This window comes from Passer montanus, unplaced genomic scaffold (genome assembly GCF_014805655.1).
Source record: "Passer montanus isolate IOZ18808 unplaced genomic scaffold, ASM1480565v1 scaffold16, whole genome shotgun sequence".
Classification (NCBI taxonomy): domain Eukaryota; kingdom Metazoa; phylum Chordata; class Aves; order Passeriformes; family Passeridae; genus Passer; species Passer montanus.
In genome coordinates this window covers 2,092,542-2,111,672 of record NW_024363160.1, presented here as the reverse complement: position 1 = coordinate 2,111,672, position 19,131 = coordinate 2,092,542, and the positions used below count along the sequence as shown (strand labels likewise).

The 19,131-nt window shown below is 37.1% G+C and overlaps 1 protein-coding gene across 3 annotated transcripts in view; it reads right to left on the bottom strand.

Annotated features, from left to right (window-relative positions):
- Positions 1 to 309: 309 nt before the first annotated feature.
- Positions 310 to 19,131, bottom strand: part of PEX2 (peroxisomal biogenesis factor 2) — a 29,955-nt gene continuing 11,133 nt past the window's right edge. For all 3 annotated transcript variants that reach the window (XM_039702847.1, XM_039702846.1, XM_039702848.1), the window contains one exon: positions 310 to 11,377. In XM_039702847.1, the coding sequence (XP_039558781.1) occupies positions 10,444 to 11,358 (915 nt within the window). In that variant the 5' untranslated portion in view covers positions 11,359 to 11,377 and the 3' untranslated portion in view covers positions 310 to 10,443. The remainder of the gene's footprint in view (positions 11,378 to 19,131) is intronic.

The window sequence follows — 19,131 nt, the reverse complement described above, 5'->3', positions numbered from 1 at the left end:
GAGACTATTTCTGTGGCACTGTTTTTAAGAAACCATGGATTCTAGCCTGGAAATATGGGCAGTTTGAGCTCCTTTGCTTATTCTAACAGTCACAGGAGGGAAACCATGCATGGATTCTGCCTGGGAAAGAAATGAACTGGAGAAGCAATAAAGAAGTAGAGAGCATGCTGGGGTACCCACAGATCCTTCTGCAGCACCAATGATGTCAAAGTTGAAACTGATGCTACTTTTATGATTCCTTAATTCTACTGTTTGTTTTTCTTTTTTTTTGTAAACGGATGCCATTTTTTTGTTTTCTTTATTCTTCTGTTTTTTTTTTTTTTTTTTTTTTTTTTTAGTGGGGGTTAGTGGAAGAAGGCAGCATGCATTCTGTCTGTTTTTATCTACTATTGAGCTCAGTGACACTGGACAATCTGAGAATACTTGCAATACATGGAGAATACTTACCATTTGAAATTACTTAGAAATTAACTCTCTGTGGTTGTTTATAGACATAAATACACTCAGTTGGGCTCAAGCATTTAAAGCCATCTTTTTATGATGGGTAGTGAATTTACTAACACAGATGGGAACTGTGCCATGTATACTGGCCAGAGTACCAAAAAACCCAGACAGGTTCAGTTTCTGATGTAGTATAGCATAGCTGTTAAATGTTGCACTCCTGTTAAATGTTGAACTCCTGTATCTGATCTGGTCAAAAAAAGTCAGTTGGATCTGTATTTTTGTTTTCTCGAACTTTGAACAAAGGCTTCTTTTTTAGGACTTTCACCATTCATTTTCAACATCGAATTACATACTATTTTTTTGTCTACAGATACAAGATAAGGCATTATACATACAAGATAAGGAAATGTGCATTGAAACACTTTCAATCATTTACCAGCATTTCTGGATTCAGGGAGGTCCCTGTTCAGTGGAGGTTGGCAAATGTGACACATCTCCAAGAAGGGACAGAAAAGGGACCTGGGGAACTACAGGTCTGTCAGCTTGACCTCAGTGCCAGGGAAGATCATGGAGCTGATCATCTTGAGTGCCATCACATGGCACATGCAGGACAATCAGAGCATCAGGCTGATCCAGCAAGCATTTGTAACAGGCAGGTCCCGTTTGACCTTATCCTACCTGCTGATGCAGCCTCACCTTGAGTCCTGCGTGTAAGTTTGGGTGCTAGAATATGAGAAAGACATTAAGCTGTTAAAGAGTATCCAAAGGAGGGCAAAAAAGATGGTGAAGAGCCTTGAGGAGCAGCTGAGGTCACTTGGTCTGTTCAGGCTGGAGAAGCTGACACTGAAGGGAGAGTTAAGGGACAGGCACCAATCTCTTCTCTCTGGTGACAAGTGACAGCTGGCTGAACATGAGCCAGCAGTGTGCCTGACTGACCAAGAAGGCCAATGCCATCCTGGCTTATAGCAGGAAGAGCGTGGCCAGGAGGACAAAGGCAGTGATCATTGCCCTGTGTTTGGAACTGGTGAAGCCACACCTCAAGTCCTACACTCAATTTTGAGCCCTTCACTACAAAAAAGACATTGAGGTGCTGGAGTGTGTCCAGAGAAAGGCAGCAGGGCTGGTGAGGTGTCTGGAGCCCAAGTCTTATGAGGAGCGGCTGAGGAAGCTGGGGTTGTATAGTCTGAGGGATAGGAAATTCAGGGGGGAACTTTTTGATCTCAGCAACTCCCTAAAAGGAAGCTGTGGCGAGGTGGGATGTAGGGGTAGTTTCTTTGTCTGAACAACAAGTGATAGGATATGAGGACCTGGCCTCACGTTGCACCGGGAGAGGCTTGGATTGCGTATTAGGAAAAACTTCTTTATGCAAAAGATTGTCAAGCATTGGAACAGGCTGCCATGGAAGTGGTTGAGTCATCATCCTGGAGATATATAAAATACCTATAGATGTGGTACCTGGGGATGTGGTTTGGTGGTGGACTTGACAGTGGTAGGACAACGGTTGGATTTGATGATCTTAGAGGTCTTTTACAAATTAAACAATTCTTTAATTTTATGATTCTAGACTGGATCTTGTCAGTTTTAGTTAACTGATTTACAGGTTTGGAGGAATGTTCTCTCTAAACTATGTTAAGAACAGTACCAACGGAGAAAACAAAATGGGAAATAGAAGAGTTACAGAAAGACTTAAAGCTGTAATGAACATTTACTAAATGTGCATTTTAGTACTATCAGCTTCTTCTCTATGGACTAAATTCAACACCCTCTTGGAGATATCAATAAAATTAATTCCTTCTCCTGGAAAAAAAATCTCTTTCTCATTCCTGCTGATTGCCAGCTACTTTTCTGGTTTCTCTTCTTCAAACTTTCTCCATACATTTTCACTTTCATCTTAATATATTCCTTTGTCTCCTTTTCATCCTTCAGCTATCAGAATTGAATTTTGTGTCTACATAAGTTAATGCAGTGGAAATATAGTAGGGTGGATTATATATGTTATACAGAACAGAATTAAACAAAATTGCACACACTAGCAAGAAGTAGTTTTTAGGTCTATCCTTTATTTCTGGCTCATTGTGAAAAAACAGAATTGAATTAACCAGTTAATTACTGGTTCTTAGAAAAATAAACTCTAATTTAAAAAAAAAATCAGGAAGAAAAAGGGCAAGTTTGTTGGACAATGATAATTAGTGGCTGATTACTATGGGAAAGTTCTATATTTTGAAGTATAAAACAAGAAGGAAAGAATGGAAGAAAGGAATGAAAAAAGCAAGGAAAAAGAAATTAAGGAGAACAGAAAGAATGAAGAAAAGAAGGAGAGACAACTATGTAACCCAGTTACATTTTGTTTAACCTCAAAGGAAGATTTTGCTCTCCTGCAACTTATTCACTTATGCACTTGCTATGAAATCAGCATTGTGAGTAAGTTGATAGCCTGTACAGGGAAGGAAAGAATGGCAAGCTGATTACTTTATGGTTATTTCACAAAACTGATGAGACAGCAAATGATATTCAATCCTATTAAAAAGACTAAGCACAGCCTTTTTTCCACCCTTTAAAAAAATTCCTACATTCCTTGTGCTGGGATTGGATGAGATGATTCTACAATTCAGGGAGTCTGCAGAACATCTGCAATGAAATTGGTTTTCTGTGGAAAACTGATGAATCACTTACTGCCAATGACTGCAAGGAAAAGTACTTGTTTATGCCCTTATGTAATGAATTTTTATGAGGTGAAGTTTGCTGTTTATAAAAAAATATACTTTCAGTTGCTGCAGATGTAAAATAATAGAATTCAGAATTTAGACCACCACATTACTGAAAAGGCAGCCACTAACAGAATATCATCATTGACTTACAAAATGCCAAAAAGGGTTTTACTTCTGTAATAGAATTAAAATTTTTATCCATTCCATAAGGTCTTACAAGAGAACGAAAAAAAGCAAGGACAATATTAACAGTCACCGTTGTTAATATATTTTAAAATAAAATTAATACTTAATATATTTTATAATAAAATTAATGCTTTTACCAAAAAATAAATGTTCTGCTTCAACAAGTAGATCTAAAACATCATGCTCATAAGCAGTTCCTGAGAAAGCAAGCAGTGTCTCTCTGTAATAATGGAAAAGCAGTTACATGCTTTTCCTTGAATGTCCCCCAACAACCTCTCTAAAGCATGAGTTAAAGTAATAGCTTAGGTATAAGAACAAACCATTTCATTGTGAAAAGCAACTTCTCACAATCATAGGTATCTTAAGAGAGTTTTATGCCTGCAAATTAATTAGTGGAGCTAATTTTAAGAATTACCAAACTGTTTTATTCTTACATTCGGCAAGAGTTGAGTTTGATTGTTACAATCTTTTAATTTCCTTTAAAATCTTGAGACATTTCAGTAAAGTATTTCACAGCTTGAATGTTATTTCTTTTTTGATCCTGTTGTGTATTTCCAGGAATAGCTGTAGGTGACTGGAAATGTGCAGTATCTATTCTTAATGACTAATGCATTTTGCATTTCTGCAGCAAAAGCTGTTTTGCTGTGTATGTGAAAAACTTCCAAGTGCCATTTTCTTCATACTTCTAATCTCCATGTCCCGATATCTATATTGGTTCTGCAAGCATGGATAATGCACCAGTTTTTCTTGGATCAATTTATATTTTTATGAAGCTGGGTTTTGTGGCACTAAGCAATGATGCAATGAGCAACCTGCACTTTTTTGTGCCTTGCCACTCTACCACCTTTGAAATTGTTACAGGGTGACTGCTGTTGCTGCCATCAGTCACAGGAATTGTGAAAGGATGCAAGAGACAGCATGTTGCAGGTCCATCTATATCTTCTGCAATGGCCAGCTTGCTTAAACCTGGAGGCAACCAGCCAAACACAACTGAACTGTTACCCTGTTTTCCACAACATGTGTAATAGAAGCTGTGCCACTTGGCTAATTGCCCATCTCATGCTTGCACCTACAGCATGCTCTGGCCATTCAAGCATTGCTTTTGGAGAAGAAATACCACACACCACATGGACCATTCTGTCCTCAGTATACAGAACAAACAGGAGTGTACAGTTTTTGCATACAACAGGCCCTCTGAAATCCTCATGTTGTCTATCCAGCAGCCACATTCCTCCAAAGCTCTAATTCTGGTGTTCAGCACCTGTCTCCAGTTTTGCCTTATTCTTATCCTTTTTAATACAAAATACATCAGAGATAGGTTGTTATTATTGGTAGCGTAGCAGTCATGGAGATGTTAGAGCATTTATGAAAAGTATCCTGAAGCAATGGTCATTATTTGTTCTCTGTCTTTGAACCATGGACTATTAGGTGGAACAATCCATGGAATCCACAATCTTTGGTAGCAGCCTGCATCAAAAGAGGCTGAAGTTAGAAGTTATCAATAAGTACTGCACATACATCATATAAGCTTTTATTAATTACAAAGAGACTGTTTAGCGGCTATGGTAGTCACCCATGAGAAACTTCCCTATTTAAGTGCAAACAGGCACAAAAGCATTTTAAGAAAAACTTAATGAGCCCTAGGTCTGCGTTATGCACACTGCTTCTTATGCCTTGTCATAAGTCATGCATCTCTATCCAGATAATTGCCTCCCACATAGTATGTTTGCAGTTTCTGTTGTGTTTTAATGCATCCGAAATTAAGATGAAGATCACCAGTGACAAACTGGACATCTGTCAACACCCAGAACACCAAGCCTGTTGTCCCTTACTGCACCATGCACAACCATGACTAAAAGACTGTATCAAAACTGGGTACAATAGGAGAGAATTCATTCAGAGTAACCGTATAACAGGCAGTAGATCTCAATAGAACAGGACAAGCTTCAACACTCTTTGCAAGTATTGAGGTAATACATATTCCCATGTAAGAGGCAGTACTGCAACAGATGCAATTTACTGTCTTTGCCTGCTGCAACAAGCACTCTCCTAGGGACCTATCCCCAGGGAGTGCCCTGGCTCTAGGCAGAAAACCCTGATCCTTTCTGCACCCTGTCTTCAGGCCACAAAGAACTACAGAAGAGAGTAAGCAAACAATCTTGTTAGGGAATTGGGTACCTGACGACTTCTACTGGACCTGTAACATGTGAATTTTTCCCATTAAGGCATCTCCAAGGATTATCCTTGACACAGTTATTGCAACAGAGGTATCCCTGCCAATTGCACAATCTGGAGATGCTATCTAGGATTATTTCCTTGGCACAGTGTGTCCTGAAGGTCTGTTTAGGTAAGGGCTTTAAACAAGATGGCACACCAGCTACTGGCAAGTGACTAAAAGCTAGGGAACATGACAGGATGCTCTGGTCACATTAATGAAAATTGCCAGTTCTGCAGTCAAGAAGTTCAAAGATTGCAATAAATACAGAAAATGGCAGAAGAGAGAAGAGTCAGCTTCTCACTCTCCCAAGCTACTCCAACATGTTTCATTTCCCATTACAGGCCTTCAAATATAGCCTAATGCAGAGCATTTACAAGACTGATAACCTTTTTCCTCCCTGAAATATCCCTGAAATATGTTCCTCAAAGTAGACAGATATGAGATGAATAGTAGCAAACTGGCTAACTTTATCATACTTTGCACCAGTTTGTTCTCTTAGGAGCCCCAAGATCAGAGAGGTATGCAGCTGAGGATTTTGTACTTATTAAAAACTGCCTGCAAGACATAGAACTATGTGCACCTGCTGCTGTTCAAGTTGGCCTACACCTCTTATCTGAAACAGATCTGCATTTTTGCATGCAGATCAAGAGTTAATTTGAGAATTCTAAACCCAGGTATGCTCCAGAGAACAGAAAAGATGACTAGTTTGCTTTAGCAGATGCTGAACAAACATGCCTGTGCATGTTTGTGATTCATCTGGTGCCAACCCCCCAGAGAGGGATTCTGCCCACAAATGTCTTTTCCTTGAATATTTGGCCACTTTGCCAGCTGCTCACTTTGGAAGCCAACTCCCCTGGAATGGCAGAAACTTAAGTCAGTGGTAACAATTTAGGTGGATGTTTTAACGTTGTCAGCATGTAAAATGCTCTTGGGAGGTTGAAGGCAGGCAGCTGTAATCTATTCAACCAATTCTGCTAAGAGTTCCTCCAGGGAATAGGTAAGGGGTTGAAGCACCACTTTGAAACTGCTTCTGCTGTTTTGGTTGTATACACTGTGACTTGCAGTAGCTCAGGCTACCGTAATGTTCTAAAAAGTAAATGACCATCAGTTTATTATCTGTTGTGGCAATAAGCACTACCCTATCCTGAGCCTAGTCATGCTACAATATTCTCTTCTCAGTACAAGCCAACACAGCTTCCTAGCAAACACAAAGTGAGGTGTAACAGGTGTGACTAGTCTGCTCAAAAGAAGAAATGTGAAAAGGTAATTTGCTTAAACCTAAAATGGAAGAAATTTTTGAAGAGAAGTCTAAATTAGTTTCTCACTTTGCATTTTAGTCTCATACATGACAAAGTATGAAGTCACCCACTGAGTAAGAAATAACCACTTTTCCAGAAAAACTCTCCTAAGAAAAAGGCAAACCTCAGAACTTCCTGTTAAAAACATCATTTATTTGTCAACTCGGTTTTCATAAGAATGACACATCCCAGATAACAATTGTATTAGTATACTCAAATAAGGACATTATAATAGATTGTATTTAGCAAATGCATATTTTTCATCTTCTTCACACCATCTCTTTACTAATGCTGAGATCATCCTTGTTCATCATATCTCACACTTAAAAAAAAAAGTATTATCCCTCTTATTTCTTTCATAGAAACTCCCGCTTTTAATCTTCTATAAAATTACTTATATAAGGCCTCCCTTAAAACGTACAGAGTAGATGAAATGGCATTTTGTGGAAGTTAAAAACCAGCATTCTCTGACTTCTTTCACGTGAATGCCTCCCCAGTCACACCCTGTGGCAACTGGTAATTCTCATTCATGCTTTCATTTTTTGATTTTTGATAATGAAAATGGTTCATGTAGCACACGAAGTCAACACAGCACAAAGAAAACTGGTAATACATGGATGTAACTCCTATCCAGGACTGAACAGAAGTTCTAGTCCTTTAGCTTCCTTAAATTCTAAGTATTTATCCTTTTCACTGATGCACATATGACATCTCACAAGTACATTCTAATGGTTTAAAGATTAACTTTCCAAAACAAAATTTATTCCCTCGACTGCAAGAAGTAGGACCAGATGTAGCAGTCCTTTGTTAGAGTTTAAACCTGAAAAATATAATGTTTATGAGCACAAATTATCCAAGTAATTAATATGTAAAACTAATTATTCTTTGATTAGTCTACAAAGAATCTGATTTTTTTTCCTGTAATATCTTTAACCAAGACTCTTCTGCAACTTATAGACCAAAAGAGACAACAAAACACAATTAAAATATTTTTGAAAGTACATTTTTAATTTTAAAGTGTTTCAGGAAAATGCTGAATATTGAAGTACTAAAAAGGTAAGTTTTTCAATACTCAAGTTGGAACCCTCGTCTCTTTAGTGACTACAACTGAGCAAAGGTTTTACCATATGGGAGATAAAAAAAAATTTAAAAAATAAACAAGTGTATGTGACATAAAAAACCATACTTTTCCCAAACCACCTACTTCTGTGGGATGCTTCGCACCTGCTTACTTGCATGGAAAATAAAAGAACTAAACCCCCACCTAAAGATCTAGGTTCTTAGGGTAACAAAAACTGTTTATGCCACAAGACACAGACTTTACAAACTCTGTAAATACTATGGGCTACAAACCTAACACAGTGATGAGGAGGTGCTACAGAAGTAGCCCAGTGCTTTGCTATAGTAAGTTAGCATAAGTTAAGCATCAGAATTTTAATTCCAGAAAAAAAACCCCAGTAAAGTGTGATATAGCAGAGCTAGCAGAAACCAGCTGTAAACTAGAGGTACTAAACTGCTTGAAACAGGTTTTTTATTGACAGTGTAACAGGGATAAAAAACAGAGCACAAACTTTGCCTGCATGAAGCTGCAAGAGACAAAACAAACCCCAGGAAAGTCATACAGCTTACGCACATCAAACAGCAGGACACAGGGAGGTGGAATGAAAAAGGAAGGTAACATTCTTTAATATTCAGGAAAATGAAACATTTCTATATAGGAAAGAAGCAAACTCCAACATAAGAAGGGCATGACACCTAGCAGAGGCCAATACAGAGAATCCATGTTCTTTTGATAAAATATTGCTCTGAAACTTCAAAATAAATGAAGAGTCCACAGCAAACAGACGTCTGCTATGACTGTGAGCTATGAACACTGGATTTTGAATGCATACAAGTCTTTATTAAAAAACAAAGATAAAGTACCAAAAATACTGATGATGTTTCTGGAGAAATTAGATCACCTTGAAGTCAGTGTTGCTAAACCATTTCTTTGGGAAAAGCTATGAAGTGATGTGGAAGGACAATTCATACAAAATTCCTTCAGGATCAAGAAGTAACTTCAGAATGCTCTCCAAATGACTTGCCAGTTTTCATAATCTAATTAAAACAGGTTTGCACCTGCTGGTTCTATTTGCAACAGCAAATAACAGAAATATGGTAGGCTACTAATACACACATTTGACAGCAAATATTGCAGCACAGTATCTGGAAGCACTTGCTCTGAAGTCTCTGTTGACTCACAGAACAGTAGCAGAATTAATGAAGTTTTTGGCTGCCCACCCGCTAACTATATCTAATTACATCAGATGAAAGCACTGTGTGTCACTCTAAAGATCAAAACCTAGAATTTAAGATCTTCAAACAAATAGACGAGTGGGTTGTTCTAATCAGAATGCAGAATGAAGAATGTAATAAACCATTTCATAAAAGTAGATCAAAGTTACTCAATCAGCTGTTACCCTGCTATTTTTGGCACTGACTATTGGTGATTGCCAATCAAGAACAGAGCCACCATAAAGCAATTTATTTAATTTAACTATATATGGTTTTTGATAAATTAACATTCAAAAGAGGATGTAATGTATTTTTGTGTTAATAAGACTCTGCTAAATAACACTTCCTGTTAAAAAAGGACTGCAATTAAAAATAAGATAATCCTATAAAACCAGGTTGAAGAGTGAATGGATGAAGAACATTTAGAACAATTAAAACATTGCAAAGGCAACTAAGAAAGCAAATAGTGAAAGCAAAAAGCAGGCAATAACCTATTTTAATATCTTAACATGCATATATTAATCAAGCACATAACTGTGTTTGATCTTTTTCTTTATGGAAGTGAGCTCTGAGATTTGACACCGACCTAGACCACACCAAAAAACCACAAGTGGCAATTCCTACAGACAGAATCTTGTGAGTGAACAGTTTTATTCAGTGTCTCCAACTCAGAAGAATGTGGGTTACCCTGAATATCTGCCACATTCCAATGGATGATGGGTTTCATCCCTCAGGTTCTGAGGGAAGACAGTATATATTTAATTGAAGCTCAGAGACATATCTGCCTGAGAAAACTAGTTGTCATCTCAGGTCTAGAAGCTGCATGCACTGTTTTCCTTAAACATTATTTATACCTTTGGGTTTTTTTAGTGTAACATCATATTGGGAATTCAAATTTAAAATTATTCTTTAGGCATGAAAGAACAACTTTCCCACTTAATCCATCTACTAGGTAAGTTCGTAATGGCACTGTGTCTGGGTAAGTTTAAGGTTGCTAAATCAAAGTTTGCTAAATGCCTTATTCAAATAGAATGTTCTAAAGTTTGCAAGTCTTGAACCTCCTGAGAATGTTGGTGTTGTTTCTCCCACACGCCACCCAGAGTAAATCCAACTACCTTCCCCTAACCTGCCAAGTGAGTAGGGCATTATGGCACTGTTACTCAATAAAAACCTAAGACCAGTAAAAATACATGTTATATAAATTACAGAGTCCCCAAAAGCATCTTTCAGCAGTCTGCTTTCAATAATTTCTGAATTCTTCTGTTAATCTCTTTGATATCTATCATGTACAGTATAAAACTAAATCAACCTCGTATCAGATATGGAATTCCGTCATTTCAATTTTATGCTTCAATGGCTGAAGACTGTGTACCTCTGAGCCGCATTTAGGACATGTAAAATACATATCAAATAAGAAGTTACTTTTAATACAGTAGTAACAAAAAACATGTGGACAGCCTATGGTATGTGGCATGGTAGGCCATTCCCCACACAGTGAACATTCCCTGCAGTGAGCTGCTAATGTGTTTTCACTATTGGAAAGACCTGTGATAGGTAAGCACCAAGAGGAAATTTTAAGTTTCAGTTTCTGTACATTAATGAGTGGTAGCAGATATATCAAAAATTCAGCAAAGCCATGCCATAAGAGTTCCCTGTTCATGTATTCAAATCCTATCTGACGAACATTTTGCGGCTTGCAAAAAACTGACCTAATTCCTAGAATGCGTTCTGTAAGTGTTGCGAATGTTCCTTTCCGAAGAAAAATCAGAAAATTTACAAGTCCACAAAGCTTAAGAAGTCCAGACCCAAAACCTATACAGCTCTTAATTTTGCAGAAAGATTGCTGTTGACGATTGCTGAATAAATCATAACATCTTTCCTCCAACCATCTTCCACCAACAGTGAAAATAAGATACCATAACTTCTGGTGTTTGCTCAGAGGTTGGTATTTCTCTGTCTGAGATAAGTTATTCTTGTACTGAATATTGAGAATAGCCTGTCCCACAGTTGCGTTCTTGGAATAGATAGTGAATTTCCATAATATAAGACATAAAAATGCTTTTACTTCTGGTTCAAAATGAGCCAACACCCCTGGTTTAAATCCATTAAAACAGCTGGTAAACTGGGACCACACTAGTTGTTCCAGGGCTTTGTTTAGTTCAAGAGCATCAAGCTGACTTATTCTGAGCACAGGATTCACACTCTTTTCATTTCCAATGCTGGAGGCCATATCTTCACAAATAAACTTTCTAGAAACAAAACACAAATAGATTTTAGTATAGTGGAGCATTTCCTATTTCTATTTTTTATTAAAAATAACAAACTTGTAATATACCAGCAGTAGACAAGAAACAACAAAGTTCTCAGAATGCTCTATAAATATGTTATTAATATGCCACAATTCCTTTCAGGTAGCTTTACATTAATATAAAATTAGTACACATTTAAATTAGTTTAAAATCTTATTTTCAGAAGAAATTATGCTTGACCATTTCTCACACACAGTTAACATTTGGTTATAAACAAGTGTTCAACATCATCTAGATAGTCTGAAAAATCCACAGATTTATATATACATACCAATAAATGTATATATACATTTAAAAATACTGCACGGCATAATTGTAATATTCAATTGAACCTTAAAATAGATCAGAAAGAAGAACTGCAACACTATATGGTGTTTTACAGAGAATGAAACACTAACCAAAAAATCTGGAAAAGAACAGACCAAGTGTTGCCATATGAACACTTCAATTGCTACAGCTGAAAGCAAAACTATAGAAATATAGACAAAATTAGGAATTACATAAAGATATGGATGAAAATTAAGGTGGGAATGAATAAAATTTTCTTAATAAAGGCAGTGAGTTATTTAGAGAAAAATCATATGAGATTTAAGAAATATTCAGCATTCAGACATAAATTATTATACAGTACTTCACTGCAGTCTGCATATATTTTCTAGAGTGTTTTTGACAGGTGTGGGATTGTGCTACTTGTTATATAACATTTCCAGGCAAGATGATTAGCAACGTCAACAAATGTATACTCCCCTTGTTCAAGCATCATAGGAAAAAAAAAAAAAATTGAACACGGCTTCTTTTAAATGTTGTTGCATCTGGAAGTCTGGCTGAGAAATAAATGCAGTAAATTGCCAAAGAAAATACAGGTAACACTACAATGCAAAATTGTGGGGTATTCAATTTTTGCTTCCTTTTATCAACAGAATAAACCCCAAAGTAATTCAGAAGTATTTTCAGACAGTATGAAACATGTTTCACTTTCTAAACCAGATTCTTTGCATAACAGACCTGCAAGGAGTCCACAGCCTTCTGGCAAAATTATAGGAGGTAGTGCCCCAAATTCTTATTTGTAAGAGAAAAATAACCATACAAGATTACTGTGAGTAAAAGATGCTGTAGAGGCTCTTGGTAGCAATGGTTGCTAATGATGCCAAGAATACAAAAAAAAAAAAACCCCAAACCTTCAAACAAACAACCATATTTGCTGAAAAATAACACCCCGGAAGTTTTAAAACACAATATCAAACATCATCTGCAGCTTTCCTGCCGTCCTCCACATTTATAATTAGTTATCACTGCAAGAAAATATGACTTTGTCCTTAGTGTAGGGTGTACAACAGTAGTTTCCAATTAACTAAGACTGCTACAAGGGTAGAGCATACAATAGCTCCACTCACCTTTTTTAAACTCCTCCTTCTTTATCAGCAGGCAAAACATGGCTGAAGGTAGTACAGTGCTACCTCCTCTTGGCAAACAGCCATAGGGTTCATTGCATGAACCCACACCGGCTGGAAAAACCAGGACACAAAGGCTGTATACCAAGTCTGTCTCCCTCACACTTAGCCTTTTCTGTAGCAGAAACCAAAGCACAGGAAACATTTTCCAGCACGATCCAAATAACTTCCCTCCTCTAATTTATGATTGAAAGGTCAATTCAACCCCCTACTGGATTTTGCTGCATCACTTCAAAAACACAAGCACCAATGACCATCCACCCTCCTCATCTTTTCATTCCACTATCATTTTAGGAACCAGAGCCTTTGATAACCACCTGTTCTGGAACCTGTCACTGGTTATTCATTCATAACTCCTAAAAGTATAATGTCTTCTTTTTCTTCTACTCATTTCACACACAAAACCTCCTCTAAACATGCCAGTTACTCAAAAGGGACATCTTATCAAATAACTTCCTTGATCCACCTACTAAGACTATTTTCCAACATCAGTTCAACCATCTTTTCCAACTGGTTTTCATTACTGCAGGTGCTATGAGCAACTTCTATTGTAAGTTTCTCATAAACAAGGTAGACTAAATATTTACAGATTTTTTTTCTCGCATTATAGCTGTATTATCTAAAGAAACTGGAGCAAGTGAAGAATGGGTCATCAGGAATTTTCTGAAGATGAAGGAAAATGCGTCAAATCCACAGGATTAAGATGGATCATGAAATACACATAGGCTGGGAGCCTGTTTGACTGCATACCTGCTTTGAAAAAGAGCATGTGGGAACAGGCAGCACACTGAACACAAGCCACCAGAGCATCCTTGCAGCACATTAGAATATGTACACCCGGCAGACTGAAAAATGTGCTTATTACCCTCCACATAGCACTGGTGAGTCTACACCTGGGATACTAAGTCCAGTTTAGCCTCTTTTCTATGAATAGTACAAAAGAAATGTCAACAAATTGAAAAGAGTCCTGTAACTATTACCATCAGGGAACCTCAGGTCCTGATATATGAGAAGAGCTTGAAGGAACTCAGATTGTTCAACTTGAACGATAAGGCAGCTAAGAAATGGTCTATGAATAATCTTCTGCTTCCTAAGGGTTGCAGAGAATATTATGCCAAAGTTTTCTCTGAGATGCAATGAAATAAAGACATGCAACTGTGTGACTGTAAGTCACTACACAAGAAATTCCAATTGGAATCAAGGAAGCTGGAACATTTTGTCTACCAAGACTGAAATTTCTTGCTCAGAAATTCTTGAAACTTGACCAAATGATGCTAGAACCTACCTGTTTTAGCAATTAATTTATTCCCAGTTTTCACAGGAGAGCAGACTAAAATCTTCTCTGGGACTTGGAGCTTGACCTTCCCATTGCCTCACTGCAGAATCTAATTTTTTTTTTTTTTTTGCATGTCCATCATCCTACACAGAACTGTATTTGAAGAAAATAATTTCATTGAATCTGTCAGAATGCACTGGAACTTTGTATACAGAAAATGGGAACCACTTTTGAGACAACACGCCCAAACAGCACAACTGCTGTTTGTTAACCTTTGAAATTTTGCCACATCCAACAAGTCTTCTTTTAAAAAAATCAGAACCAACACGATATATACTGTTTAATGGTGTCATGTTTAATGTCTCTTCCTGAACTACCAACTATCAAATTGATTGAACTTTGAGTCACGTTTAGGCAGACTATGTGGAAAAGGAAGAATAACAAACAACAATAAATATGCTATCTTTTAAATTATGCTTGTAACATAGCTATGCAGAAAAAAAAAAAGAAAAGCTTTCTTTTTGATGAAAAATTAAATATTCTCAATTCAAGCAATAAATCTGTGCATTGTTCTGAAGTTCTTTCCTGCTAAGAACAATTAAAGATTGCCATAGGCCATGGCTGACTGGACCCTGCAAGTTACCTAAAGATTATATCCATATACTTCTGATTTTAATGTGTAAGCACATTTCTGTGTGCTTAGTGTTCTGCTATCCACTCTGCTTTCTTCTAAATTGATCTAACATTTTATTGCACTTAAAGGGAAGATATTTATTTCCCATAGGCAAATATTAAAAGGGACAGTTTGAAATCTGCATTGTCCTATGAAATTGTCTTCAAATGTCCTAATGATCTGAATAAGAGCAACTGTTTCTTTGAGAGAAGAGCCCTAAATATTAATCTCAATTTTGCTATGGTAGGAAATTTTCCTTTAAAAATTACTTCTATACAAAGTCCTTTTAGAAATTTGTAGTTTTTCAGTTTATATTGTTTTCGCACACAACAGTATCACAGTAGAAATAAATGGGAACTATAGTAGCTTAAAACTAGATAAAAACAACCCTGTAAGTGCTTAGACATTTATCTTGTACTTTTTAAAATGTTATTTTTGCATTATATATTTTGCTGAGCTACACAGAATATAGAGAACATTAGTTTTCTTCCATGTTTTTTCATTAAATTCTATTTGTCATCCTTACGGTTTTAACTCTTATTTTAAGTCACTTTCAAAACATAAGAACCCAAAATCATAGGTGCAGTAAGGAAAGGGGCAGGTATCAACATTCAGATATACAATGAACTCAATGCGTGATGAATCTTTTACATAAATACTCTTTAAATAGTAAAGACTGGTACTTGTAAGGTTCTCCCTTTGTACTGTCAAAGATATTGCACAGAAAAAATAACAAACAAAAAACTGCCTGCCAGAAAAAAACAAACAAAACAAAAAAAACCCCCCAAAAATACCCAACCAAACTGCCTGCCAGAAAAAAACAAACAAAACAAAAAAACCTCCACAAAAATACCCAACCAAAGAAAACAAAAAACCTGAAAAACCCTAAAATGTTCCTTTCTTAAATAACCTATATTTTGTTTGTTTTGTCTTTTTTTACCAAAGAAATAAACAAGCCCATGTGTACAGTACAAAAAAAAATACTGTATATCACTAGGAGAAAAGGAATTTCTTCTGGTATATATTAGTGCTGTTATTGAGCAATGTAGAAATTATGAATGAATATATTTTATTTGGAAACATGTTATTGACAGAAATCTATCAATAGTAATGTGAGTATTGTCAACAGCCTGCCAATATTAATGTAATTATAATTAAGGGGATAACATGGATTTTAGCTATAATACCAAGTAACATCTCCTGCATTGCTGCTATCAATATAAGCATTATTATTGACCTGTTCTGGGACTATCAGTAGGAGATGTATTACCATCAGGCATATTTGTCAATGCATTCTGCCCACAAAAATTCTACATTTAAATTTACAGGTCTGTAAACTTTGCCTGAAGAAATATACAAATCCAAGTAATCTCTTGGGTGCCATTTTTTCCACAGGGCTTTTCTATTGTGGATGAGTAATCAAGGGGTTTCTATCTCAGAGTTACTGCAATCGCATTCCCGGCTTTTCTAGCATAATCATTACATGACAAATAGACATATATGCAGAAGCCTTAAAATAATTTTAAGCATGATCTGTCAAATCACTTTTTGAGAAGCAAAATAAAAATGTATTTATTAAATTAAAAACCAAAATTTGTTCCTAATGGTTGGCAGCCAGTCAGTAGTGGCGTCCCCCAGGGACTAGTGCTGGGGCCAGTCCTGTTTAATATCATCACTGATGATCTGGATGAGGGGATTGAGTCCACCATCAGTAAATTTGCAGATTACACCAAGCTGGGACCATGTGTCAATCTGTTGGAGGGTAGGAGAGCTCTGCAAAGGGAGCTGGACAGGCTGGATAGATGGGCCAAGTCCAACAACATGAAGTTTAACAAGTCAGAGTCCTGCTCTTTGGTCACAAAAATCCCCTGCAGAGGTACAGACTGGGCCAGAGCAGCTGGACAGCACCCAGGCTGGAGGTGCTGATTGACAGCTGACTGAACATGAGCCAGCAGGTGGCCAAGAACATCCTAGCCTGTAGGGTGGCCAGCAGGAGCAGGGAGGTCATTCCTCCCCTGTACTCAGCACTGGTGGGGCCGCACCTTGAGTGCTGTGTCCAGTTCTGGGCCCCTCAGTTTGGGAAGGTCATTGAGATGCTTGAGCACATCCAGAGGAGGACAATGAGGCTGGTGAGGGGCCTGTGAGGAACAACTGAGGGAGCTGGGGGTGTTCAGCCAGGAGAAAAGGAGACTCAGGGAGACCTTATCACTCTCCACAACTGCCCGAAAGATGGCTGTAGCCAGGTTGGGGTTGGTCTCCTCCCCCAGGCAACCAGCCACAGAATGAGAGGACAGAGTCTTAAGCTGTGCCAAGGGAAGTGTACGTTAGATTTCAGGAAGAAATTCTTCACTGAAAGAGATTGGGCATCATCTGCCCAGGGAGATGGTGGAGTCACCATCCCTAGAGGTGTTTAAAAAAAAAGACTGGACACGGTACTCAGTGCCATGGTTTAGTTGATGAGGTGGTGTTAGGTCATAGGTGAGACTTGATGCTCAAAGATCTTTTCCAATCTTGTTCATTCTGTGAACTTAAAATTACATTTAGGATGCTTAAGCAGCACATCCACTAACTTTACTGATTTTGTGATTTAATTCTTTTACAATCTCTTTGGTGTAGACAAAACATGTAGTCTAACACTGTACTTACAGAGAGATGGAATGGACTACAAGAGACCAAATCCTAATGCAGCATGAACACAAGCTCAAGAAGATACTGACATGTGTCTACCAAGAAAGCTAATTCCACAGTTTTTCTAAGTAGTCTGTTCCAGTGTTTTATGGCCCTAATAATTACCAAGACTCTTTTTCTCACATTCAGTATAAAGCATGTTTAGTAAAAATCAGGAGTTTTCATTCCATAGCAGAAATCAAGAACAACGAAAAATAATTTCCATTTTGCTGCACCTTCTCAAGAGCAAAAAGCAGCAAGGCATGCGAAAGGACCAACTGCCCATAGAAGATTTGCTAAACTAGACAGTATCTGCTTTCCTACAACATGCCTGGTATGATCCTCTAGAAAAAACAATCCAAAAGCCAAGTAAAATCCACAACAAAACAAAAACTTTACTTTTTTTTCCAAAGCAACTCACCTTCAGATCTACTATATTTTCATGCCTTTTTCTCTCATTTTTCTATCTGTACAATTATTTCCTGTTTCGGTTTAATATATTTTGACTTTTTCAAGTTAAATGCCTGCATTGTTTTTTCATGTTGAGTTTACACTTTCCAAACTCATCAAGAGTATTTTGAATTCAGACCTTATGTTTAAAACAAAGAAAAAAGAAAACCCTAGACTTTCAACCTCTCTCCAGCTTGTACTATCAGTAACTTTTCTAAGTATGTGCTCTCTTCCATCATCCAACTCACTAATGCCTTTTCATCTTGACAGGGTACTATAGATAATTACTCTGTAAAGGCAATCTTTCAACTTGATGCTGATAACATCAACATCTAATGGACACAATATTGATATTACATTTCCCTAGTTTACTCATGTAGGGAAAAAGCTTTATTAAAATAAAGCTGCATTGTACATAAAGTTTTTCTCTTACTAAACTTGCTATTCTTATTTAGAGGAGAAAAATATAGAGGTTTCTTACAAACAGGTCTCACCAAACCAGTATGGCTGTTTTACCATTTCTCTTCTACACACTGTTAGATACAAATTAATTGCTAAACTATTTACTCCTGAACCTTTATTTGGAATCAAAACTGACAGTTTCAATAATTCTCTTAACAGAAGAATAAAGAGGCACAAAACCAGATACACACAAACCCATTTTGCTGGCTATTTCCACCCTCTGGGATATTAAATAAATAAATAAAATCAGCGGTGCCTAATTCCTCAATCATTCTAGGATGAATTTTATTAGGATTTGCCACTTGAGCACATCTATATTAAGATTCCTTAGGCTATTCTTTCTGTGCTTTGGTTCCACTCTTATTTCCTATCTAAGATTAATTTTATGAAAGTAGCAGGTCACAATATATCTCTTTTACAAAGTATGAAGGGAAGAATCAGTCTTTGAAAGTCTTTTCCTTGTTCTCCTTTCTTATTTAATAACAGATCTAGGTAATGGACTTATCCCTTCGTGCCTCCTCTTACTCAGAGTTTTGGACCCTTTCATTGATTCTTTTCTTGTACTTTGTAAATTGAAACTTATTTTGTTCCTCAGAGTCATCAATTTTATCCTTACATTCCTATGCTATTCCTTTATATTCATCGCTAATCATGTTGTACTGCTTCTGCCTGGACAACTCTCTTAATTTCCAGGCCATGGAAGAATTCCTGACAT